Consider the following 27637-nt stretch of genomic DNA (forward strand, 5'->3'; position numbering starts at 1 on the left):
AAAGTCCTTGGCTGGGAATTTTGCCGCTTACAATGCAAATATTCAAACTTAAGAGCATAAACTGTGCTTTCAAAGAGCGTTTTTGTAAATCTTTTATCATTTGGTGTTTTTTTCAGAAGCAAACATGAGAACTCCTCAATGAACATGGTTTAATTTTTTAAATCCTCAGAGAAGAATTTGTTTTCTTGGAGGTTGTTGTTGCTAATTAACTTTGTTAATTAATCATGTTATAGGGATGAAACATGCTTGATTAAAAATAAAGCTGTATAGCAACAAAGTAATGCTACTGATTTTTCCTATTTAAAAGGAAAGATTAAAAAAACATGATTAACTTTGAAGCTGCGTGTCAAATGTTCTTTGCATTCGAAACATCTGAAAGGCTAAAGCAGCTAAAAGCTTATTATTTTTGCAACTCAGTCATAGTAAAATGCTTATTCAGTTGTAACACCATATTAAAATCTGAGAGCTGAGAATAGTTGCTGAAGGTGCTGTCTTAATCAAAACTGACTGAAATGGTGGATAGTAACCAGCAGGTTTATTTGGTTGTGCTTAGACATGAAGGCGCTTGTTCTCTCTTGTCATGCATCTTGCATGAAAACTTCCAATGCTGTAAATTGGTGTTAAATGCTGTTGGCTCATAACAGGATCCTGACCACATTTCTCACCCATTATACCGCCATATGTTTGTATAGAGGTAGTGGGAATGGCTCACTGTGGGTGATGGGCCAAGTGCATCACAAATGAAGCTCCCTGGAATGGGCTCAGAGATGACTGTGGTCCATAGGCATGCTGAGCCTCTGGCCTGCGTCCTGCCTAGATGAAGGTAACCATCTGTATGGTCTGGCTGTGAGTGTGAGCTCCTTCACCTGGGGAATGGAAGTGGGAGAGAGAAGACGTGCTGGGACCTATTTGAAGTGGGAGCACAGGGTTTGCTTGCCTCAAAGGTGACTTATTTTTAGACACTGTTGGAACAGATGGCTCTTCTGTATCCTCTATTGCAGATTTTTTTTTTTCTCCTGTTATAATCAGGTTTCTTTTTCATTTTCTGCTATTGAAAAGTGGTTCTTTTCCTAATCGCAGCAATGTTATAAACACAGTATGAGAATCCCAGTTTTTGCTCTCCTTCATTGGGGAAATTGCTAAGGAAGCCCTTTCTGAACCTCAGAAATCCTCCAGGATCCTCACCTGGAAAGGGAAGGCCTGGCGTTGTCAGGAGGAGCCCTCTTTGTTAATGGAGCTCAAATGGGATTTACTCAGATAAAATTCCAGAATTCTAGAAATGTGGAACTGATTCTGTATTGGAGGTAACACGAAGAGAGGAAAATAGGAGTATTCCTCATGTAGGAGGAATAGTGAAATAAATCTCTCCAGACCACTGGCAGGAAGTGCGTGGAGGAGTGCTTTGCAGGGTTTATTTTTGTTTATTCCTCCCTCTCTCCTCCCCTTCATCTTTTCTCCTGAAATATCTTTAGGCATTTGTTTTGCAATTAAAAAGTCAAAAACCCCCTCAAAGGGTATACTTGCTTTTTCCACTAAAACATATTAGGGCACTGAAGCGGTACAAAAATGCAATGGGCTATTTCAAGCAGATGAACTAAATCTTTAAAATAGGATTAACCAATTTTATAATTTCCCTGTGATAGTATCTGAGCCTGGAAGGGGGAGAGCAGTACGTGTCTTTCAGAAGCTGTTTTAGGATACTGGGGTTAAGGTTGCACTAATGCCACTTCTCAATATTCAGTAATTTTTCACATGCGCAAAAGAGGATCTTGATGTAATGCTGGAGTAACACAAATACCACTTCTACAGGGCTGTGGCTGTATTGTCTTTAGGTTTTGCCAGTATTGAGTGGTTTCATCACTGTGTATGTTTACAGATCACAATATTAGCAATGCCTGGTATTGTGTGACAACCGTATTTGCAGGGTGCCACCAGCCAGTTGCATGGGGAGTGTTGTGGGGGTGCACCAAGCATGTGAGGGCAGGTGACTGTTAAGGAGGCTTAAATACCACATTTGCTACTGAAATGGAGGGGGAGGACTGGTTTAGTGACCCAAGCATATGTTGAGCTATGGCAGAGTGACATGAATGCTGTTATTCCTGCATGAATTAGTCAGATTTGTACAGGAAGGGGTCCTGAGAAATGGTTTAAAGGCTACTTTTCTTGCAAGAGCATTTAGCTTTTCATGCTGGATGAGAGTAACCCAGTCAGTGACAGGAGTGGTTACAGAACCTGAGGAGATCATCGGCCACTGGGTTGTCCCTCAGCCACAGCTGGGGACCTTTGTAGGTCTCTGAGGGCCGTGATTTTCCAGCCCCTTTTCTGCTGTAGGAGCTGGAAGATGTGTCTGTGCACTTTCAAGACTCTATACATACAGTGGACAGCAGGAAGGGTTTTTTTCCTGATCTCACAATGTCTCAAGGCCAGGTAGCATGGCCAGTGGAATCATGGCTGGAGCAATGGTGAGCAGTGCGGGGCTGGTCCTGCTGGCCCTCAAACAGCACAGTTGCAAAAGGGCAGCTGCTGCTTGCCCACAGCCATGTCTCAGGAGGCCTGAGCCATTGGCATGCTTACATTTACCTTATACTGAGTAGTCACCTGGGCAAAGATTTTATATATCCCAGGTACGTGCCAGGATGCTGCACTGGGATGGTTCAGGTCTTTCTTTCCAATTAGATCATGTAGAATTTCTGGGCAAAACACCAATAAATGGAAAAATTCAAACTTGATAATGGATATATTCTGATTTAAAACCCCTTGTCTTGGAAGTTTTCAAAGCTGATCATCTTCTGTAAATAATTTATTCATCTGCAGATTTATGTTTCATTGTGCACTGACAAATGCCTCTGACGTTTCTGCAGGGTGCTTTTCTTTCAAAAATGCATATCTTCTTTAAAATAGCCTGCTTGAAAAAGTATGTTTGTTTTTCTTAAATCCTTTCTAAATATGGTAGGTTACTTAAGTCCTGCTTGTTCTATGAAGCGTTTTCTGCTTTACTGAGCTTCCAGAGCAAAATCCCTTCTTCCTGTACCCTTCCTGCAGTGGTTGGTTCCTGCACCACCTTCCCCTGTCTAGGTCTTGCAGTTCGCAGACTTGGTACTGCTACGTTTTCCCGCTCCATGCACTGAAAATCTCTTCTGTTTTGTACGCATATTAAACCCTATTTTCATTAATATCTTACAACTTTTCAGGCAAAAATGTGTTGCGACCATCAAATCCTTAATTAAGCAAATTAATTGTGACTTAAATCAAGCCAAACATTTGGGTATGGATCTCTTATGAAAAAAGGCTAATTAAAGAAATATTTGGTAGTTGCAAAATGCAGCACTGTGTTTGGGAATAGAATAGATTTTTTAAATTTCATTTTTATGCATACATTTATTGATGATCTAACAGCCTTCTAGCTGGTGTCAGTGTAGTCAAATAAAGCTGTGTGCAAGGCCGCAGGAAAATAAATCACACAATCTGATTTGCACAGTCTGTTTCCATATTGCCAGCGTGATGAGCTACTTTGTTTTTTGAATGGAGCAAATGATATTTGCGTCCAGTTGATTTATTGACAGTTCTGTCAAACTGCCACGAAATGAAACAGTAACAGAACAGCTAAATATTGCAGAGAAACATGGCGAGAAGAGCAGGGTCTGCTGGGAGGGTTGCCTGAGTGATGTGCAGGAATGCCGCCCCGATAGGGATGTGGTGCGTTCCCTCTGCCAGTGAAAAATGAACTGCTATTCACATGCTTTTCTTTCCATAGGGAGAAGCTGTCTGTGGCTCGTCTGCAGCGAGAAGTTGCACGAAGCAAGAGTGAAGGAGCAATGGTAAGCTGAAGCAACTCGCTGCTTTGCAATTCTTAACTACTTCAGGCCTTAGGTATGTTTTGATTGCTGAAGGTGGTCACTGAGGCAGTAAGACCGTCTTGGACACAATGATGGGTTGCCAGTGATGTATTCATTAATCTGAGGAAACTCAAGGTTCTATCTTGGCTTCTTTGGAAAAGCTCTGGTAGGGAAAAGCTCTTTTCTTTTCCCTGCTTCTGGTGCTTACAGGAATTGAAAGCAAGACAAGCACGGAAAGGCAATTTCAGATCAAAATGCAGTAGATTTAGTTGCCTGTTAAATCTTAGCCAGCCACAGAAAAATGGAGGAATACATGCACAGAAGCTTAAAAAATTCCCTCCATCTGATAAATTTGTAAATCATATAATGATCCTTATAGCCTCATTTTTCATGTAGCAATTTATGAGATTAGGCTTGTGAGCAAAAGTTGAAAAAGGAGATTTTTGGTTAACTGCAAGCCTTAATTTATAGAGTGCCTTATCTATTCAAAACAGTTTTTTTAGGAGCCAACATGTGCTGAGTGTGCTTAATTACTTAATATCTAAGGAACTTTTCCCATCTGTTAAGGAGTTTGTTTGTCCCTGTCTTCAGATAAAATGTCTTGGGTTTCCAGAGGATAAAGCAGATGAGTTCACAAACCTTAAAACCCAAACCAGTCCCCTTGAACATACTCGTGAAACTGCTACTCATTTGAGTGAGTTGCATAGTTGGCCATGAACGAATCTGGTCCAAAGTTTGTTTGACTTGGTGGGGAGAAGCTGTAGAGGGTCTCTGGGAAAGTGGACGCTGTTAGCTGTGTGTTGCAAGGTCCTTAAAAATCTCACCTGCCTGCAATGAATGCATTTTATAAATCATTGTTAGCTATCAATAAAATACAGTGAGATTTGGAGGGACCTGAGTGACAGGTAAGAGCAATCATCTCTGGAGCTATTGCTCCCACCATGGCTGCAGGTGGCTCCAGCAGAGCTGGGGGTGCCTTGCAGAGGGCTTTTCTGGGACGGTGGCCTTTAGGCTCTGCATGCCTTGTAGAGAAAGGGAGGACACGAGCAGCATGTGCCAGGCACACGAGTGTGTGACTTGCCCTAGCCCCTGGTGCATGCCCAGCATAACTATGGGAGCTGCTGCCCTCTCCCATCCTGACACCACCCCAGTGTACATGCCCTTGGGTCTGCAGCATGGCTGGGTTGGCCACAGGAAGACTTTGAGGTGGGGCTGAAGGAGTCGGGAAGACTGGCCACTGGGTAATGTGTGTGTGTTGAGGCAGAAGGCCTGGAGGAATTGAGAAACAAACTTTTATCAGGTTAAGTTACAAGAGTCTGTGACTGAGAGAAAAATCTTGCTGCCTCCAGGAGGAATTTTGGTGGAAGAAGAGGGGCAGAGATCAGGCACTGGATTTGCAATTGCATTTTCATTTTCAGTGTAAACAAATTTCAAAATCTGGGAAGAGCTGTTTATTTGAAGTGCTTCCTTAATTTTTTTTTTTAAATTAGCTTTCCCTTGGAGGCATAGAAATAATATCTTGAGTGTAAAATATATTTAGTGGGATAATCCAGGACTTTATGAAATGAGCAATATTGATTAACCTTCCAGAGCTGGTAAGGCTTTTGGTATATGTGCCCTTCTTGAGATCTCATCTCATGAGAGTCAGACACTTCTTGTACCTTTTCCTGTGCCCCATTAATCCCCTAGCCCTGCTAACCAGAGTGCAATTTTGTATAATTTGTTGAGAGGCTGAGTGTTATATCCCGTTAGGAGCTGATAGGTAGCTCTCCAGGGGTGCAATCTTCCCCCAAGGTAAGTACTAGGTAGTTTTTCCCCTCTCGCCTGTGGGGTAATTTCCACAAGTATCCTGCTACAACAGCCAAGGATAAGTGCACCCATAGAGACAATTGCTTTGAAGCTGTTGATGTATGGAAACTTCTTTGTGTCTCAGAGCTCAGAACTGGTGATTTTAATATGAAACACAGCAGACATTAATTAACATTAATGAACTTGCTTGACTGTGCGCAGTTTGAGAGCAGTAAGGGTCCAGGAGCTGGAGTGTTTGAACACAGGGGAGGCTGGGGATGAAGTAACTTCTTAGCCTGCATTCTCAGGATGTGCAGTAAGGAGCCTGCAGCATATACCAGATCCATAGTTTTGGGGCAAATACTTTAAAAAGATCCACAGCAAAATCTTTGTGAGGGCAAACAGCCCAGCTTGGCCTTTGTCAAACAGCGAGGCTTCCTCTGTAGAGCGTACCTGCAGGGTACCAAACCCCATGTCTGCTCTTTCGGTGTCCCATCGAGAGCATTTCTCATACCAGGCATGAACTGGGGCAGAAAGTACAAGGAGCTGTGCTGCTCTGCTGCTGCCCTGCCTCCCAGGAACTGTGCAAAGCATCACACAAGCCTTTTGCAGGGCGGCACCTTATGTAATACCTGCTTGTTTCTTGCTTCTGAAATAAAAAGGAAGAAAATTATTTGGGTTTTGCAGTCAGAGATCGGTCATGAGGGTAAGAGTGACGACGTTATGTCAACCCAGGCTCATTTTAAGGATGACCTGTCCCTGCGTGTGCTGCCCTGCCACTGGCATGCTGGAGGGTTTGCCCTGACCTTCCTGGTTCCCATTTGACACCTATGTGATCGCAGTGTGAGAGAGCCATGGGACTCTTCCCTATTACCTTCCCAGCACAAGTCAAGGGGAGAAGATATTATTTAGGATTTGCTTCCCTACATGGGAGGTCACATCAGTTACCATTTGCTGTAACCTGCAACCAGCTGTTGCCTTTTTGCAAGTGGTGCTTCGAAGTGATGGGTAGGAAAGGCTCCCAGTGCTCGGGTTCACCCAGCATCTCAGGAACCGCTGCAGTAAGGTGGACACATACGTAAAATCCACAACAATGAATAAATACAAAGCATGTGCTGTAGAAATTGCTTACACTGTGGTATCTTTGTACATCTTTGTACATCTGTATACATAATATATGTGAGTGATGATGAAATGCATGTTTATGATGAGATGTTTTCCCGAGGAGACCTCAGCTGAAGTTGAAGATCAGGCGCTATGTCCCGTCTGCAGGACTAGTGTGTCTGCTCCATGTCAGTCCTCATAGGAAATGGGGGTTTTAGTATGTCCCACAGTTACCTTTCTCATGACTGATTTATTGTTGGAAGTAGCGAATTACTGGAAGGTACTATAGAAGATAAAATGAAGATTCTTAATTTCAAAATAAATGTTTATCACCAAGAATACAAATTACCTGTGATATGTTTTTTTCCATATGATTGTATGAAAAATCTGCTACCTTCTAGGTAGGATTGAGTGAGTATGAATTTATAATTACTTGAATTAGAACTGAACAAATTCAGGCTATGAATCCCATATAGTTGCTTTGGTTTCTTTATTTCATGAACCATCACCAGTAAGTATCGATTATCCATTATCAAAATGCACAATTACTTACTGCCAATCCATGAATATTTCAGCAGCGTTGAGTCTAAATTGCCGTTTGGCTCTTCCTGTCCCTTACAGACTTTAATTTCTTAATGGGCATGTTCACAATTTTCTCAGTCATTTTTCTTTTGACTCATCAAGGATATTTTACCTTTTTGTAAAGGAAAAGAAAATGATCACTTCTTATGTGTACAGTTCTTACAGCACTTGATGGAGAGTGTGAAGGTGTCTGTGGTGACAGAGACTCCATTATTAAAATGAGCAGCTCTCAGAACAGATCACAGGTTTATTTCAAAACATAGCAAAGACTGACAACTGCTTTAGTCATCAAAGTGTTTTTTTTTTTGAGTCCATTACTTTGGACCTTTAGGACACAGAATGAGACTAGGAAAAGTGAAAAGTGTTCATTTCTGTGACATTGTCTTAACAAGTGAGCAGTGCCAGGTTATGAAAAATATGAGAGTAGAGCTCTTGTGGCAAGAATAAGTGTTGTGTTAGCAGAAACTAGATTAAAAGCCTAAAATGAACTGAAACTATAAACAGTTATGTGTTAATAACTTTGAATTCATTTAATAATACACAGAAAAATTAATTTTTTTTAGATTTGGTACCTTTATTTACGTATATGTTACACAGCTTTCTTTGTACTTCTCATCCAAGCCCTTTAATTCTACTCTATTTTCCATTAGTTCAGTGGCCTGTAACCTATACAAAAGAAATTGTACCACTCTGGCAATTTAGCTGTGAAGGTTAAAGTGAGATGATATTGCCTTTTATATCTACATGGGTTTTGCTTAGGGTGGGCCCTAGGCTCTGATTTACCATGTGTCCTGCTGCGTCTTTAAGTGATGCAAAGTGATTATCAGGGACTCTTCCTGGTACCGGTCTATTCCACACCTGCACCCTTTTGTTAAAAACCCACCATGTTAAGTGAATGTGAGGTCCCCACTGAATAGGTTGCCACCCTCTGGTAATCCTTCTGCATTAGATTGATTTATGAATGTATCAGATTCTTTGTTAGCATGTAAACCACTAATTAATTTAAAGCTCTCTGTGGAAAAATTAAAGCCCTGGTTAAGGCTTTCAACAGGCTCAGATGGTGCTAATAATGGAAAACCAAGTTATATTAATGAGTTTTGGTGCGATCAGCACAATTCTTGCTTCACAAACAGTTTTTGCTGTAAAACAGTAGAGACTGCAAGTTTTAAAATAAAGAGTGGAAGAAGTAAAAAGGAAAGGCAGAAAAAAAATTTGCAGCGTCAGTAAGATACCCCATTAGCACTAGGAACTGAGTCACTTCTGCTTGTTACAACTTTCTTAAATGTAATGTGTTTCGATATATGTAACAGCCTCTTAAAGAGCCACGGGAAGTGCAAACCAGTCTTTTTTCCCTGTTGAAACCAAAGTTGTACTGTAATCAGCTTTGAAAAGATCTCTGCCTCTTTTCCTCATCATGCGGTGCTGAACTGGAGCTTTCAAATGGAGATGGACATGTTGAAGTGCAGAAAAGGTCTTGATTGAAATCATGTAAAAATTAGGCTGACCATATTATCTGTTTTCCCAAACTCCTGGGTGTTTTGTATGTAATTTTAGTTGTTTGCTCTTCCACTCAGGTTTAGACTTTTCATGTGGGTGCTGGTTTTGTAGTGAGAAGAAAGAGATCCGACCCTGTCTTGACAATGCTTTTGTTGAGCTGAGTGAAATGAAGTTGAAAATAGAAATCCAAATATCCATCTTTTTTTTTTTTTTTTTCCCTTCAGGAAGCTTAAAATGCATGGTTATAACGGCAGCCCATGACTGTAGGAAATTGTGCTTTTCCTGCACCTCTCCTGGCTCTCAGCACTGCCCAGGCACTCGGTTTCAGGCCACCATCCTGGCTCTGTGGTCATCACTGCAACTGATATTAATACTGCCCCATTAATCACCTAGCAGGGAGCCCTTTGAAAGGAGCATGGTCAGCATGTTCAGAGACCCAGCTCCTAACATCTGCACTACGTACATTGTTTTTATGGAGGAGGGGGAATCCTGAGATTGCTCTTAGGCTGAGGTCTTACAGATGGCAGCACAATGTAGTGCCACTAGTGCGGAGGCGCTTCCTGTCACTGGCATGATGAATCTCTGCAATTGCCTTCAGCAGCTGAGAAGGCCGTTGTTGCAGAAACACCCGGGTCACTCAAAAATGGATGATATTTAGTAATAAATGAAGTGTTAAAGGATGAGATACAAGGCTAAATTGTCTTTCCCAGCTTCTGTCTATGAAAACATCTATACCTGCTTTAATTAGGAAGAAGCAGAGAGAGAGGTAAAGTAACTGTTCTAAAATGTTTCTTTTATATTAAATGGCCTAAACTGGAATAGAAGCAATGTGACCCTTGTGCTGTCATCTCTGTGCAGCTGTGTGCTTATACACAGCTCTCAATGTTGTCTAGCTCCTTTTCCTTAGAAAGTTCATCACACAGCCCTCACAGAAACTCAGTGACATTAGCAGTAGCGGGCATCAGTAATGATTATGGAAATTCTTTGCAATCCTAGTTTAATGCTCCTGGACCTCATCAATTGTTCATACTCCATTAGGCCAAATGTTCTCATTCACAATTTTGCAGTTTTATCTTCAGTGGTTTTAAAATAAAACCTTGTGTCCTATTTTGTTGTTTGCTTCAAATTTGCAGACATTTTCAGGTTTTGTGTTTTGAGGCTTTTATGAATCTGAGATTTCTTTATGACTTGAAATTTCCGACACCTTTCAACAGGCATTTTCCATTTAAAAAAAAATTGGTGGTGTTGCTCACTCTTCCTGAAACAGAAGTACTGGGAGCCCGGTTGCCTCTGCTCAGAATTGTCTGCCTTTTGAAAGGCTATGCTACTTTTTCCTTGTTAATTAATTCCAGAGTCCGGTTTATTCACCAAATTCTACAGTAAATTGTTAAAATCCATTTACTTGCATTACTCTGTTTAAAGCGTAGCAGAAATGGTGAGAGCGGGTGTGGGAAGGTGGTGGAAGCTGGTGGCCTCCCTGACTCTGGCTTTCCACCAGGAGAGGGAGCTGCAGCCATTGCAAAGAGCACCCACCTCCACATTCCTGGTGAGAAACGAACCTGCGGCATGCTGGAAGTGCAGGCTTTTCAGCCTTCACAGGCATTTAGGTATGTGAAGCTGGAAGGCATTAGCCGCAGTATTCTAAGTTACACGGGACTTTGAAGGGACTCTTGGTACTTGCCATTGCAGAGGCAGCGATAATCCATCCTCGGTTTTAGTGTTTACTCGCTCTGCTTCCCAAGGATGTTGTTGTAGGCACCAGCACTTTAAAGACCAGTACTATATTCAGAGGAGCAGAAATAAGTTGTGCCCCTTAGCTGGAATGCACCAGAATGGTCTGTCTCTTCAACAAGTTTCTGTGAGTATTTAGTTGACATAAAAACGAGTCAAATAGAATGATGTAAAATCACTGAACATAGGAAAAAAAAAAAAAAAAAAACCAACACATAAAAAATTTATATAAGGTCTGAAAGTAAACCAGAGGCAAGCTGTAGAAAGTATGTCATATAAACTAAGTTACCCTCAAGCAGAAATTGCCATTTATACATTAGGTAACAAAGGCAGAGGATGTTGGAGTACAGAAAGAGGTTATGCAGCCTCATAGCATTTAGGGGTGTATGTGATATCAGAGTGGCAGTTGGCTTCAGCATGGAGCAAATCCTGCTATATGACTAGAAGCAGATGTATCCCGCTTTAGGCAATACCTCATTGCCTGGTAGGAGTTATGCACCCATGCACTAACAACAGTGAATTGCAGCCATTTTCATATCAAAGGTTAAACTCTGCAATCCCCAGCTCCTCCAGGCAATGGCAGGAGTTGAGTTGAGGAAGCCACACACTCACTGGATTAATGTTTTTGCAGGAATGACCTGAATAGAGCCAGGGATCTGCAGGCTGAAGAGGCAGGACATTTACAGTGAGGTTTTATCTCATGCAAGAAAGGGATCACAGCTAGGACAGAATTAGTCACAACACCTGAGTCTCCGAAGAGGAAATAAGTTGTGAATGTATACACTGGGCCAGCAATTTGTATTTTATGCGACTAGGAAGGTAAATTTATACAGATTAATAGTGGTGAAACTGCTGTGATATATGTGGCATTGCAATCTTTTTCTTGTAATAGCTAGGGAAATTATCATATTACAAGTAATAGAAATCACCAGATTTTTGTGGTTTTTTTTTTGTTTTATTTATTTGGTTGTTTTCTTTTTTTCTTTTTTCTTTTCTTTTTTTTTCTTTTTTTTTTGTGGCCAGCTGGACCAGGAGTAGGGTCTTTGATTTCTACATTGCTGTTGTCATCTAAAGATGAACTTAATTGTCACTCAGTGACTTTTAGTTTTTTGTGATATGTGGCATTAGTCCTTGCACAAACCAAGGGGGTTTTTTGTCTGGTTTCAGAAGACTTCCCCTTTTCCCCCAAATGGGACAGAAAGGTTACTAGGAGGGAAGGAAAAATTCTGTGTAAGGAAGGCCAAATTTATGTACCAAGAGTTTCACTCAGTTGTGCTGCTTCCATTAAATGCCCATTTATTTAAATGAATACAGTGCTCTCAGAGCTTGTAGCATGGAGTCAGTGCTGACAGTTGAAGCGAGTCAGCTCAAGCAGCACTTTAGATTGCCTTCTGTTAGAGTAGAAGCTCTTTACTGCAACGAGTCTTTAGTCAGCATCAAACACAGTGGAGCCCTGATTCATAATTGTCACACACCAAGGTGGCATGGTAAAGTGCTTTTGTCTTGTCCAGGTCCCTCTGGGTAGAGACAAAGCCTACATATATGTATATACATATATACAGAAACTAGTCTGTTGGAGGTAAGAGACACAGCAGAAACTGTGAAAAAAATGTTGGCCATTTCCAACCAATGAACACTTTGCAGATAGACATAAAAACCAGTCACAGCTTATCTGGGCAAGTTTTGAACTTGTCAGTATTCTTTGTACCATTAAGCTCCATTAGCTTTGCTGTTCTTTTGTCTTGGCAGAGGATAATCACCCTTCTCTGCAACTTCAGTGAAAGATTTAAAAGAAATATTAAAACATAGTGAGGAAATGTGTTCCTATACTAAGCTTACGTATCTTTGTATAGATTCATATAGCTTGAGCCGGCAACTGTGAGTCTTCCTTTCTTTTCCCTCCCTGCTCTAGTTCATAATCTTTAATTTGGTTTTTGATTTGTCAGGAATTTTCTTTTACATACTTTGTTTGTTTTGGGTCTGTATCTATTGCATTGTGATAAGGCATCTTTTGATATTTTATGGGATCTTTCATAATGAAGATCTCATGACATAGTTTTCCAAGTCTGGAACTAGTGATCAGACTCGCTTGCGTGTCCTGCAAGAGGAGACTGTCTAGACTGTGGGAATGACTGTGATGTTTGGACAGTGTTATTTCCATACCACTTGGCATGATGCATTCTGTAGTTATGCTACAGGAAACTAATGAAAGTACCAGGCTTAATGCAGGACATTACCTGGCTGGGAAGTGGCTTTCCTTCATTCTCCAAACTGTGCTGATAAGTTGTGCTTTCTGCACAGTACCCTACTGTGTGACTGTAAATAATCTGGTGCTTAAAACTCTTTGCTATATTCATTAAGGATCTTATTCTTTAACTTTGGTGTCCTGTAAGTCCTGTTGCAACCTTTGACACCTAAAGAATTTATAATTATGGAAAATATTTACTTTCTGATCTAAATTGCTCATTTGTAAAGCAGTCTTTATTCTGACTGCTGTTCATCTGCTTGCCTGTGTAGGTATTGAACTCTTTGGGGAAGAGGTGGGGTCTTACTGCACATCTAAATAGTGCTGATTGCTACTTGAAGCTTGGGGTTTTGATGTGCCATGAATAATTGCAGCCCAGCAACTTGGGATGAATACCGAGAGGGGATTTGGCTCAGTGTGTGCAGTCCACTCAATTGTAATTTTGTAATTACATCTTTACGCTGCACATTTGTGATCAGCATCCATGGTGACAGTGCTTATTTAGAAATGATATCTGAGTGTGGAAGAAAAATTATTATCTCTTGGGAACATCCTGTTCCTGGTAGTAGCTATTAAAAAATAGTCTGTGACAGTGACTGGCATGGTTTTGCATTTAAGAAACCTTTTCCATGGATGTTGCTAGAGGAGTGGGTCAGAATTCCTGGGTTGTTGTTGGAAATCTTGCATTATGTATGATTTCCCAATGTCATTGCTAATAAACCAGCCCAGAAAGGAAAACCTGTGATGTAGGAGATACCTCAAGGAAATACATGCATTAAATGAGAAGTTCACAAACTGAAACATGGAAGAGGAGGCAAGGGGAAGCCAGGGTGTGAAGAATGCATGCAGTTTAACACTTTTCAAAAGGAAAAACTTTAGAAGGGGTGTAAGCAAGTTAGCAGAAATATCCCAGTGAACTCCCAGGAAGCACGAGTATCAGCTTCTGGAAATGAGTTCAAACCAACAGATACAGGAAGGAGGAATTTTTCTTAGTTTTGCTCTTTTCTTGTAGCTGCTGACTTACTTGATGATAGCAGTTTGTCCCCTTAACCCTACAACAGCTGAAAAATTGAGCTAAACACCCTGAATCCCCCGAACCCAGCTCAACTTCGCTTTGCTTGCATGGTCAGTGCTTCTTTTCAGCCCCATTTAGACAAATCAATTATTTATTATTAAATTAAACTAATTAATTTAATTAATTAGTCCTGTTTAACCAGTGAATAAATTCAAAACAGCCTGAAAACTTGTTACTTTATGTTTTTTTCAAATTCTCTCAGGTACCTGCTTTGCAAACTCGGTCTGGCCCCTGAAGATCAAGTCAGTTCTTCTGCATGTGTGCATTGTCAGCACTGATAAAGATCTTGCAGTGGCATCTCTGTTAAAAATGCCGCTGAAGATGCACCAGCCAACAAAAAATCCACCACATTTCCCTGTTGCTTATAGTAGTGCCTGAAGTGCTAAAGGTCTGAATATGAAAAAAAGGGGTACATTTGTCAGACAGCTAAAGTGACGGGACTCTGGAATACATGCAAGAAACAACTGAGTAAATAAGCTATCTTTTTTACAGTTACTTACTACTGACCATTAAATGGGCTGTACAAGGGAACACAGAAAAATTGTAATAAGATCTGACATGTTCATGAGCAATGCTATGAAGAGCCTGGGGAAAAAAAAATAAAAGCTGTATGGAAAGGTAGCTAGCAGCAAGGTAGTGATGCCGGAGGTGTTGAGTGTGTCAGCTGAGAAAAGCAAATAGAAGCATGCGCATGAAGATTTTAAACATTGGCATATCCCAGATTTGTGGGGGTCTGGTGGCACTGCAAAACGTTCTGAGCCATTTCTCGTGACTGGCATGGTGAGGTTCTGCTCCTCCCATCCTTCCAATTTTTCTTTAGCTTTACATCTGTTTAACTTCTTAATATCCTATTTATTAGCAGAAAATACAAATATATTCTTGAGAAGTCCAGAAAGTGAAGAAGCCCTAATTCTCCCCAGCATCAGGACAAAGAACATGTGCTGCTCCTAGTTTGTGAGTAAATCCCAGAGCTCCCTGGGCAGCAAAGTGGAATTCCACTGACTGATCCATTAAAGCCAAATAAAATTCTTAGAAGAGTAGGTTTTTTTCTAATGCTTATCCTATGTGTATCCTGCTGCGTAACTCGTATCTTGCTAATAACAGATCCAACCGGGAAACGCTTTATTCAGCCGCATGCCCATTTGTTCTGTGAGCATTCAGTTCTTTAGAAAGGAAACCATTTATATCATCTAAAGAACATGTTGGTCAGTTACAGAGGAGAAAACCCATTCTCTTTGCATGCAGGCACACCGGCACGGCAGATAAGCAGGAGTCATTTAAGATGTTACTGTCTCCCTGCTGGGGGTTACTGTTACCTCAGCAGAGTGGGTGGGGATTATGCCAGTGCTCCATCATTGCACAGCCTGCAAAGTTACTTCAAAGCACGTCTGGGTCTGCTGGTGAGTTCAGTTAAGTCCTTTGCCTTATACCCCATCCTGAGCCTTAAGCAATTCTCTGCTGACTTGAAAGGCTGGTGACCTCCAGCTAGTGATGAGGGGTGATCAGACTGAGGCAGTGACCTCTTCTACTATTGCGGTGGGATCTGGAAGAAACTTGGTGGCTGGGCCCTCCTTGTTACTTGTGCTCTGGGACAGTGTCCCTTCACTGAACACTTTAGAGAGCATAGGAGGAAATGCTGCAGATAGTGTATTGCTTTATATGAATTCCATAAGTCAAAATCAATACCAGATATAAACAGTGTAGCTTGAGTGACCTGTTGCCCTTAATTGTCTTTTTACCTGTTGTCTTCTACGTTTTCTACAGACTGTTGTGTTGCAGGTGGGGCACCATTCCACTGTAGGAAGTCCCCTTAAATGGATAGGCATCAATGTTTCAGAAATCAAAGTCCAGCATGACTACAAATTCATGGTTTCTTTCCACCCCACTCAGGCTAGACTTCATAGCCCTTTGCAAGTATGCCACAAATACTGTTTTCCAGTAATGTTTACATAGTGGCTTATCAAAATATTATTACCTGCTTAAAATGAACTTGAATAAACCTTCTGAGTCCGAACTGAGCACTGGCTGTCATAGTTCATGTGATTATCTTTTATAGACTCTCCAAACAATGCAGACAAGATCTGGAAACTGCCTGCCTTTTAAAACCCCCTTTGAAAAATCTTTCTTGCATTTTGAAAGTGTATCAGTTGTGGGACTACACTGGTTTACAGAGCTTAAGGTCTCTCTTTCCTCTCTCAAGTCTTTTCCTATGCTGAAACTTCATCCAAACTGACAGCAGATGTCTGTTGTTCAACTATAAAATAAACCCACGATATATAAAAAATTAAATGTAATCTCAGCAAGTGCAAATGTGGAACCCACCCTAAATCGTATTGCCTACAGCACATCTCATGCACCAATACAGTATATGATTGTTTTGAAAGCGTTGCTGTAGGTCACAAAAAGTCCAAAGAACATGTAATGCACTTGAGAGTACTTCAGGCAAATCTTCTGGCCCTCACTGCAAGACTTTTCTTTTGATCTGAGAAGGAGTTTCTGATTACTAAATATAGGCAATGACCCTATGGGGAAGAGCACTTTCTTGAACCTGGACCCTTTTCTAAATCACCTGGGTTCATTTATTCCTAGTCTTTGTTGTGTGAGTGGGGAGTTCAGTCCCATGCCCTGTTTTATTTAAATAAATTGACTAGAGAATGACAAGAGACTTGCAGTCTATCGTCAGCAAAGCATTCAACTCTGTGAATGTGGCTCTTGGAGAATACCTAAGTACTTGCAGGCTGTAACTGTGTTACTATCTAATGTTTTGGTGTCAGTTTTATTTATTCGGAGATGTAGTTTTGTTCTGATGAAACTGTAAAACCTGAGTTGTGTTTCTGTAACTGGGAACTTTTGTTTTGCCAGTCAGCCTTACCATCTGTGTTTCGTACATGTTTCATACATTGCTACACTGGTACCCCTTTAGGAGGTGTTCAGGAATTGCAGATCTGACAGAAAACTGTAGGTAAATCAAACGATGCTTTGCTGGCCCATGTAGGTTGGCTCCCGCAAGCTGTTGTGTACACACACTCTTCTGTGCTGTTTATGGTTCAAACACCATTATTATACATTTTCTTGAATCAAACAAGTGGGAAACATAAACTAGCACAGACTGGGGATTTTTGCTTGTTTGCAACTGAATTAATAAAAACTCATTGTAAACAAGTGACATTGGTTATAAAGCTTTGTTTCTGCTAAGACTGTATATTCCTGGGGTAAAAACCAAACACCTTTATGCGTGGTTACACATCTTAAAAAAAAATAAAATGTGTAAAAAGGGCTTAGAATTATAATTAGCCATTACAATGTAAGATATTTCAGGGAATTTAATTTTGGTTTACATTATATTTATTGTTAATCCCGCTGTTTCTCTTTTTGGTATTGAGTTTTTCTCCCCACACTTCTGAATACTAGGTATTCATATGAATTATGTTTCTTGTAATATTGTTTACAAGTTGTTATTTAATCTTGAAAAACATTTCATTATGCTTAATTTAGAGAAATGAGATTAATTACTGTCTGTAGAATCTATTAGAAACTCAACTGCATTTGCAAGTTCATTTTTTAGAAGTGTTATCATTTTAAGATTAATAATTTTTAGAAGTCCATGATCTGCCTATTTGGGGCTTTCAAATTCACTAAGAGTATTCTTTCTAGACCCCTCCGCTTAGAAGGAAATAGTGAATAAAATGGAAATATTACCTCTGCTAAGAACTGCAGATCAATACAAGTCTTTGAAATTGGGCTGTCAATTGTGCATTTGTCTGAATAGCAATTGTTTTATTAGGGAGAGAGAATTACCAAAATATGCATTGCTTGTCTTCATTCAACATTGAAAATACGATGCAGAGATGTCCTTTAAGGAGCTGGGGGTGCGAATGTTTCATTTGCATAAAGTACGCATTTCACTGTCACAGACTGTGTGTAACCACTGGATCTATCAGTGTGCCTCCAGGAAGGGTGCTAAGAGGTCCACTTCCACTTACTTGTTTCTGGAAGACTCCGAGTGGGATTTTTTTGTTGTTACTATATTGTTGGGTGTTTTTTAAAGGTATCTCCAATTTTGTGTGGCCTGTCATGGTGTGTTTCACAGAATTAAAGATCTGTTGGGCAGTCAGAGCTCCCTTTCAGAGGGCGGGCATACACCATAGCTATTGAAAGCGATGGGAGGGATGGTGCTAGCTACCTAGCTCTGTGCTGAAAGGGTTTATGAATTATTTAATTATTTTTTTCCCCCGTGAAATAAATGTTGTCACAACTCCAACTATATATACAGTACTGCTCGTGTAATAGCCTGCCTAATTCAGATTAATTGTAGGCTTGTAATGATAAAGGAGCTTCTGCACAGCAGTTATTCTGTCGTACAGATGCAATTAAAACTATATCAGTGCAGTATAAATAATGCTAAATTAAGTTGCTGTCCTTCCACATGGTGGCAATTTTGAGCTAGTGCACAATGAAAGCTAGCATCTTATTTTATTCATGAGGAGTAACTCCATCAAGAAGGAGTTTCTAATTTACTTGAATTACTCTGGAGCAGTGTTATCACCCAAGAATATGAAGTGTGTAAACTACTGTCACTAAAATATCACTAATAGTAATAACCCTTTCCTATTTTGCTGTTCATCTCAGAGCCAAGCAAAGCTTGAAGTTTGCATCTGACAGGCACAGGATACATGTGCTAGTGTGATATGAAGCCAAAGAGAAAGATGTATTGACATGTGAAAAAATTCATAGTGGAAAATAAATTATTTTCCTAAAAATATTTACTTTAGCTGTTTTCAAAGCAGTTTTAGAAAAGGCTAGTACAAATTAGTTAGTGTCAGGCTTTACTGGTTTGTTCGGGTAGTCTGTCATTTTGGAAGCAGGATCCTGTTCTAAAAATACATAGTTTTTTCTTACTGAAATGAAAAAGCTAGAAGATACCAGCCTAAAATTAGGATACTGCTTTTTATGCTATTTATATCTTGAAGTTGCAGAGCTTTAGCAGGAATAACTTTAGGAAAATGATTACATCATAAAATAATTGGGGGAAAAAGTAGAGGCCTTATGTAAGTTAAGGAATTGTCTTCCTTAGCCTTTGTAGTACAAATCTGTATCAGGTGAAAGGGTAATTCATTTTGATTACAAAGCAGCCACACAACTTCACCCTTCTTTATTTTGAAGATACAGAAATATAGGTACCTCTCCTTCCATGAACCCTCCAAGTGCTTAAGTTATTACTGTTTGTACCTTAATGTTTCTCTGTGCTTTAAATACACCTATAACTTTATCCCTGGGATATCTGTGTTTAATGGTATTTGTCAGTATTCCCAGTATAGCTGGAAACAGTAGCAAGGGACAAAGGCATATTAACTGCCACTGTTGGAAAGCTCTAGTTTCAATAGCTGGCTAATTTAATAAAGTCTTGTTACAGTAAAATGATTCAGGTGTAAGCAGCCTGCAAAAATTGTAATAAGCACAATAAGCAATGCACTTCTTTTTTTCCCCCACTCTTTGGAGTAGTGTTTTTTCATGCTGTCAGAGTCCACCACAAGGAATGCTGCAGTGTTCTGCAAAGTTGTTTGTCAGTGCCTTGGTTTATTTTTGCAGAGCAGTATTGATTACAGAATGAGAAACATTTGGTTTAACAGGGATCGATGAGGAGCAAACAAAGGACACTCTGAAGTTTGACTCATTTGAATTTGAACAAAAATACAGTACCTGGTGCAATTTATGATGAAATAAAAAATGATATCTGCTCTCTGTTCTTGTAATCACATTTCTGTCATCTGTGAGTGAAATACGATTAGACAGAGAGGGCTGTAGTCTCCTGTCTGCTGGTCCCCAGGTTGCACAAGGGGAATTTGAAGGGGGAGGTCCTGCCTTGTGTGGTAGCCCTGGGCTTTGCAGCAGGGCATCAAGCAGGTCCCTTTGCCTCTGGAGGTGACCACATCAAGAGACCTCACCTGCCTTGTGCATAAGACAGATGAGGGCAAACCACTTTGGACTCCTTGACCTTTTTTTTTGCAGGACCCAGACATGAACTCTTATAAAATATCTGTAACTCTTGTACTTCTCTTTAACCAACAGCTTAGGTTGTGGGCAACTGAGGCTTGGATGTATTATGTGGCACTTGAACAAATACCATTTGATCAACATGTATTATGTTGGGGGAATTAAATATTCATTGCATCAGAAAAAATTAGTTACTTTGTTAAAGTAACCAACTGGGACATCAAGTTGCAAATTACAGTTTCTATTTAATTAATATTTCATAATTAATTCTTGAAAATTAGAATTGTTTCACCATCCCTCTCTCATCCCTTATCCCAGGCTGCTTTGTGGCTCCGGCCTGCAGCAGTCTTTCAAAAGTGGCATACAGAGGTGATAAAATAGTGGGTTTGAGTACGTTGAATATGCATATTTATTCATAACAGTATTGGGCATTGATTTGCTTGGGAAACTGATTTTAACATACTTCTAGTAGTTGCTGTTTATTTCCTCAATTCTGTTGCAATTGTTGTCTACTTTGGTGGTGCTGGTTTTGTCTGCTTTTGTGGCCAGTTGATTCTCTCTGGCTTATAGGATCTTGTGTTACAGAATAGGTGATGATTCTGTTAAATATGAGTTTTACGGTATGCTATCAGACACATAGTGTTAGAAAATGCATTAAAAATAAGCATATAAATACTCAGGTCAGCAATGACTTAATGGTGCTTCAAACAAAAAAAAAAAGTATTTTTCCCATAATTTAAATTCATTGCAAAGTATCTGTTTGAAATCAATATTAATTACACAGAAATTGTGACCCTCTTTAGCAAATGCTTTAAAATAGTTGTTAAAAAAATGTGAAGCTTATTAGCCTGATTTTGAGCAACATTAAGCCCATGTTAAATATTCTCAACTAGACTTTTTTTGCAAAATAGTGCTCTCAAGTGAGCATAATTAGTAGTGCCATAGTAAAACCCTTCTCATGATGCACCGGGGAAGCAAAGAACATCTTCAAGAATACATTTTTGATATTTGAACTAATCATCCTAGTTATACCTAGCTGTTCTTAAGAATTGCTTTTCATAAGACTCAAACGTAAGCTAAACTGAAAAAGGAGGCACCAGTTCCTATGCAGCTGTTGGGCTGGCTCCCTTATGATAGAGCAGCACCCCCTATGGCATGCATGCCATGTGTATACTAAATCTCTTTACTTTTTCACTTGCAGCTATCTATAGTTGAAATGTTGATGCACAGCCACATTTTTGTTTAACATACAGATAACATTATTGATCAAAGGAATAGTATGATTTTTATGTGAACGGTAAATTAAAAGGCTAAAACACTCTGGTGTGGTGCGTTGACTGCTGGGCACCCACCTATCTGCTCTTTTGCTCCTCCTCCTCAAGAGGACTGAGGGAGAAAATAAGGTGAAAAAGCTCATGGGTGAAGATGAAAACATTTACCCTTACAGGCAAAACAGGCAGCTGAGGGAAGATTAATTTAATTTATTACCAATTAAAATAGATTTGGATAATGTAAAACAAAGACAAATTTAGAACAGCACTTTCCAAAGTGTAGTTTGCAGAGTTTGATTCCCCAGCTTCCCCTGCTGAGTGGCGCAGGGGAATGAGGATGAGGTCCGTGACAGTCCCTCGCTGCTGGACCTTCCTCCTCACGGGTTTCCCCAGCTCCAGCACGGGCTCTTCACAGCCTGCAATCCTTCAGGAGATGTCCCATGTGTTCCCTCCATGGGCTGCAGGTAAATACCCACCCCAGCTCCGGGAGCACCTCCTTCCCAGGCCTGGGCCCTCACTGGGCTATTTCTCACACTATTTACCTCACTCCTCAACAAGGAGTTTTGCTCTTTATTAAATACATTTCCCAGAGGTGCCACCAGCATCAGTGGTGGGCTCAGCTGTGCCCTGCGGTGAGGCCATGACTCAGCCAGCTGTAACTGGCTGGAACCGGCTGTGTCCAGCACAAGGCAGCCCTGGCTTCTCCTCACAGAGGAGCTCCCACAGCCTTCCACTACCAACACATGGTCGCAGACACATCCGATCCACTGACATTAAGTAAGATTATTAGGGTGGCACATGGTTGGGGGGGGCGGCAGTGGAAAATGGTTTTAGGTGGAAAGGAAGGAGGAATGAGCTGTCAGTTAAGCAGCTTTAACATGGAGGACACAAGATCATCAGCACTGAGGAGGGGAGAGAAGCAGGACCAGCAAAAAGGGTGGGGTGGGACTAGAGGGTTTTGAAGTAAGAAATCTGCTTGTGTTAGTTGAATGCTTGGCCCTTATGGAGAGAAGTCCCCAAGTACTTCTCTGAGAAGGTTTTGTCACAGAGTTGGTCGCGTCGTTCAAACGAGACATCTGCTGATTTTATTTGCGATGACAGGTAAAGGAGTTAAACTGCACGTCCCTGACTTGGAAGGCTTGAGTGTCATCTGTGTCTAATTTTAAAGTTGACAGGAAAATAGCTCAGAAAGGAAAAAGAGGTAAGAAGACAGCCTTTCTGTTCAAAACCTTAAGGTGCTGCGTGTTCACTCTGCATGCTAGGTGTCAAACTGGCCAGCAATGATGGGCCTATTGCACCACGCACTGCCCTCCGCCTCCTGTGGCTGCTGCCCACCACATCCACTTTCATGTTTTGTCACTTCTGCCTTTTCTGGTGGCTGTCACAGTGTTAGGGGTCACTTGAGAGGGGACACTTGCAGTGTGGTAGAAGTGAAAGAACCAGGTGCTGACGTTTGCGACATCCAAAGGGAATTAAAGGAGACAAAAATAGTTGAGCACTTCTTAGGAGACACTTGTCACATGGCTGCTCTGGGTCAGTCCTTAGACTGAGAGCATGGCTATTAATGAGTAACTCTGAAAATAAGCATTGTCTCTTGGCCTCTTCATGGAGTGCTGAGGAGCAGTTAGAATTTTCTGTTAAATATATGCACTATTTTCAGTCTAGCCATAAATAGTTTTCATGCATTTTGTTTTGATCATGAATACCTCAAATTGGATTCCTTCCTTAACTTTGAGGAGACGAGTTAGTGTGTGGTACATGTCCCTGACTAGATGAGAAATGAAACATTTTGACATGAACGTTTCTACAGCTACACAAAAAGGAACTCGTTGAAGTGCAAACGCTGGCTCATGAACATAATGAGCAGCTAGTGAAACTTGATTGCTGAAATGTTCATGAAGAAGTAATTGCAAACAGTATTTGTTCAAGTGTTAAAATATTCCAGTACTTGCACAAAAGTATTGGTGGAGTTTGTTAACCCTGTCTTTCATTCTAGTTTGTTCACACAAAATTTTTGCATATTTGAAAAGTTATCAGAAATTTGACAGGGTGATGTGATGGAAGTCAGGCTATCTGGAGAGGCTGACAAAGGGAAGCAAGGGTGAAGTAAGGGTTATACTTGTAAGAGGAGAAGGTTATAGCTGTGCTGCAGAAGGCAGGGAGAGGAAGCATGGAAAAATAGTTTGAGCAGAGCTCATGTAGAGAAGGAGCTACAATTAAAGAGGAATTGGCAAGTGGGAACTTCATTGGAAGATGGCAGTGATTTTTCTGGTGTTAAAACATGCTGATGCATTTCACATACTTTCTTTTTTTATTTAACCTTTTCTTCACATGGCATGCTAATAGTCTCTCTTTCCAGTAAGCTTATGTTCACTGTAAAACCTTGAACTGTTTCTGGCTAGTTCATGTCCTCGCACACATCTTTATTTTGCACAGGAATAAAATGGGGTTAGCACAGAGGAGGTTGTAAAGGGGGTTGACAATGCAGAATTTCTGAAGAATTCAGCAGTATGCTATCTGCTTCCAGGAGATAAAAAAACCCCAAACAACCCAAAACCTCTCTGTTTAATCCTGGCCTTTCTGTACATTAGGCTCACTTCTCTCTTCTGACACTTCATTACGGCTTTTCTGGCTTTGAATAAAAATTTAGTTATCTTCTCTTGTAGATACGATCACTACTGCTGGGAGACCTTCTGTGTGTAGTATACATGAGAGTTTTGTGTCCTGGAGTCTGAAAACTTGCTGAGTGTGGGTGGGTGGTCTCTTGCTTCTTTCCCTCCACCCTGTATTTAATGTCTGTGATCTGGCTGAAAGCAGATCTTCTTTCTGCCTGCAAGAAATGGCAGAAGTGCCTCAAACTTGCCAACAATTTCTTGTGAGAAGCACAAACTGAAGGCTGGTGGTGTTATTGCTGTACAGCTGTCTCATGGGCAGTCTTCTTTCCATTCATACAGGAAATTTTTCATTACTGGAAGAGAACCCAGAATTTCAGGGCTGTAGGTTAGTGCTTTCGTTTCTGGTCTCATAGCCTTTTGACTTGTTCATTGTTCATCTCTTATCCTGAAAGGGAGCATAGCTTTTGTACAGCAACGATATGTGCACATACATAATACTGTGCACTTATTTAATACTGTGCACATATATAATACTGTGTCATAGTGCTTGCCCATGAGGTGGAACTGGACATTTAACGAATTCCAGAAGTTCCTAATGTTTAGACATTTCATTCTAGTAGTGCTATTGTTCTTGAAATGTGAGTTTATTGACGGGTTACAGTTACTTTTCTTAAGGTAATTCCTAGGTCTGTCCTTCTTAAAAAAACAAAAACAAAACCAAAAAAAAACCCCCCCCCCCCCCCCCCATGTGGCTATGCAGATCTTTTTGTGTATGGCAGTAATATAGACATCCCCTCATGAATGGAAGGAGTAAATGGTTAGCAACAGCATTCTCTGACCTAGCAGCAAGAGGTAAATGAAACCTGAAAATAGCTTATGCAGCTCTTGTAGGAGACAGTTTGGATTTGTGAATCTCTGCTTTATATTCAGTGCTCTACTAGAAAATGTGGTTTTGTGATTAGCAGCACCATGGCCATGCATGTAGATACAGCACATTTGTTCTTCAGGAGAATTGGTGGAGCTTTGTGCAACCTGCAAAATATCCTGTCAGTGAGATGGAGGACTGGATACTCATGTCTGCTCTGAAGTGTCATGTTTTGTCTCTCCCCTCCATGGAGATCTGGCTTTGTACTTAATGTAGAAAGAAGGGTTATTTGAGGACCAGAGCATTGTCAGTGTAGCAGACATATAGAGGTGCTGAATCAGAGTAAGATCGTTGTGGAGGTAATGGCACTCTAGTCTTCAGTTCATTATCATTAGCTGTTACTGCATCAGGTAGCTCAGGCACAGCCTGGTGCTTTGAGTCAACTTGGGCACTCAGGGGTTCATAGCAGTACCTGAATTTCCTCCAGTGTGGCTTATCAGTTTCCATAGGGACAGTTACATATTCGGTTTTAAACCCAATTTCTGTAGACGTCATTATCTTCTGAAAGCTTGTCTTAAGCCCTGGGTGGTAACTATATTTTTATTTTATGTAATTTTGCCTGCTACTCTGACTTTGGAAGCTCTAGTCTCTTTAGCAGCAGTGAAATGCTTCTGTAACAGAAGATGCCAACTGTATTCAGCAAGGGCCTCAGGAACAGTATAATTTTGAAGCTAGTGTTGATGGGATCTAAGCTGGAGAAATACTGCTTTGAATATTCTTTGTGTATCATTATCCCAAGTTACCCTTCATGAGCCGTACTTTGTATGTCTACTGTGCATCTTCTGCTGGGTGCTAAGCACTCTGCTCTTGTTCATGTGGCAGAAACCAATCACCTGGCAGAACATGGTTATGTAACAGCAAGGACAGTAATTAGGTAATTTAGTTAGAACAATACGTTTATTTTCTAGTAACCTGTTTCTTGTTTTGCTGTTTTCCAGATATTACATATGACCAACTAGACAGAAGCCCTCTGCTCTCTGAGTCATTTGCCCTATTTTTTTCACAAGCATATATATATATTTCATTTAAGCCTTTGCAGCCTTCCTTTGTGGCGTCTGCTTATTTATCACTGTCTCTAGAATCCTTTTTCCACTTGGTAATGTTCATATTTTTGGTCCCTTGGTTACCGCTATTGTAAATTATTATCCAGTAAGATTTATAGTGGTGAGACATGTACAAATGATCTGTCTCCCCCATTTAATGGCTTAACACTAAGATACCTTTGTTGTTTTCTAATGAAACTGTATGTATAATTTTGAGATGAATTTTTGCAGGTGTGTCATGAAAATTTGGGTCAGCAGTGGAACTACATCAGACTGTCTGACAGGCTACAAATCGTACTGCGCCATGGGCACAGATTTTTCAAATCATATGGGTGTTGAACCCACTAACCCACTGTAGCTTTACAGTTACTTAACCTTTTCTTAGACAATTGACATGGGAGCCTCTCCACTGTCCAGTAACTAAGGTATAACACAAACCACTGCTGCTACCACCAATAATAATAATGATAAGGGGAATAACAAGGGAAGAGAATATAACATCTCAGGGACCAATACCTAACTCAACCCAGCAATGCACTAGCCCTTCTGGGTAGCTCTCAGTTTACATCCCTGGGCATGACGTGCTGTGGTATGGAAATACCTCTTTGGCTAGTTTGGGTTAGGTGTCCTGCCTGCTTCATCCCGGCTTCCCCTCCTCCCTGACAGAGCATGAGGCTCAGAAAGTCCTTGCTCAGACTAAACATTTGAGCAGTAACTAAAACCATCGGTGTTATCAGCACTGTTCCCAGGCAGAAAGTCAAAAACACAGCACTGCACCAGCTACTAAGAAGGAGAAAAATGACTGCTACTGCTGAACCCAGGGCACAGTAGCATTTTTTATAACTTTTCAGTTCATTCTCCTCCTCTTCTTAAATTGCATTTAGTTGTGACATGTGATTTGTGCAGATGTGTTGTATATTGTAGATTGGGTGTTTTGGTCCGATGTTCTAAGAATTAGCAAAAACCGTATACTAATTTGCTTTTGAGAACTATTAGTAAAATTAATGGCATTTTTATTTCTCTCATATTTGTTTGGTTGGTACTCAGTTTTTAAAGACTATTTTTCATAGTATTTCAGTAAATAGGTTTGAATGGATTCTGATAGGGATTCTCCTGTCAGCCAAACCAAGAAAACCTGTGGCTTCAGAGTCAGGTCCTTCTCTGCTTGTGAGCTAGAAACGTTAAGGGGGGGTAACAGGTTGTCCTCTTTGGCTTGTTTCATGCTTCCCATGTCTGCATTCAAGCAAGTCAGATCACAGATCTCAAATACCATGTTTAATATTTATTTTGAGTGGAAGATAAAGGGCTTTGCAGGAGAGGGTGGGAGTTTATTTTTAAATATACTTATTTCAGTGAGTCTGAGCCAAGTAAGAGTATCTCAGCGTGATGGGGATATTCTGAAAGGCTTTCCATCTCTAGCTTGTCATTCTGTGAAACACTGCTACACAAAAAATGATGGGATTGGGGAGTTAGGGTAATTATTTTGATTGTTCAGTGATTTTTTCCAAATTAGATCTGAAATTTTTGCTAAAAGTGTGTTTTATGTGTACAATTAATAAATAATGTTTTTATGGTCTTTCAGCGTGAGAAGCTGATACATGAGTTGGAGGAAGAAAGACATTTAAGACTTGAGAGTGAAAAAAGATTGCAGGAGGTGACCCTGGAGTCAGAACGCAGCAGAGCTCAGATGCGTGGGCTGCAAGAACAGTTTTCAAGGTATGTTACATAAGTAAATTATGTTCAAAATACTGGAGGAACATACTTTGGTGCAAAAAGATTGATCAAACCTGTTGATAGAATGAAACTAAAGCAAAAACTTTTCTCCCTTTGAAATTCTGTAAACATGGCAGGCTTTTGGCTAAATGATTGTCCGCATCCTGTAAAACTTACAAGGTTTATAACATCATTCTATGTAATGGTGAAAATTTTCA

General features: G+C 40.5%; 1 protein-coding gene across 12 annotated transcripts in view; it reads left to right on the forward strand.

The window, feature by feature from the left end:
• Nucleotides 1-27637, forward strand: part of NCKAP5 (NCK associated protein 5) — a 505074-nt gene that overhangs the window by 261757 nt on the left and 215680 nt on the right. For 10 of the 12 annotated variants that reach the window (XM_057407188.1, XM_057407190.1, XM_057407189.1 and 7 more), the window contains 2 exons: nucleotides 3759-3818; nucleotides 27289-27422. In XM_057407188.1, coding sequence (XP_057263171.1) covers nucleotides 3759-3818; nucleotides 27289-27422 — 194 coding nt within the window. Of the gene's footprint in view, nucleotides 1-3754; nucleotides 3819-27288; nucleotides 27423-27637 lie in introns of those variants that run through there. The other 2 variants (XM_057407195.1, XM_057407197.1) reach the window with 2 other exon arrangements.

The sequence above is a fragment of the Pezoporus wallicus genome, unplaced genomic scaffold (assembly GCF_028554395.1).
Source record: "Pezoporus wallicus isolate ANWC-B61680 ecotype Strahan unplaced genomic scaffold, APGP_CSIRO_Pwel_v1 contig_4166, whole genome shotgun sequence".
Lineage (NCBI taxonomy): Eukaryota > Metazoa > Chordata > Aves > Psittaciformes > Psittacidae > Pezoporus > Pezoporus wallicus.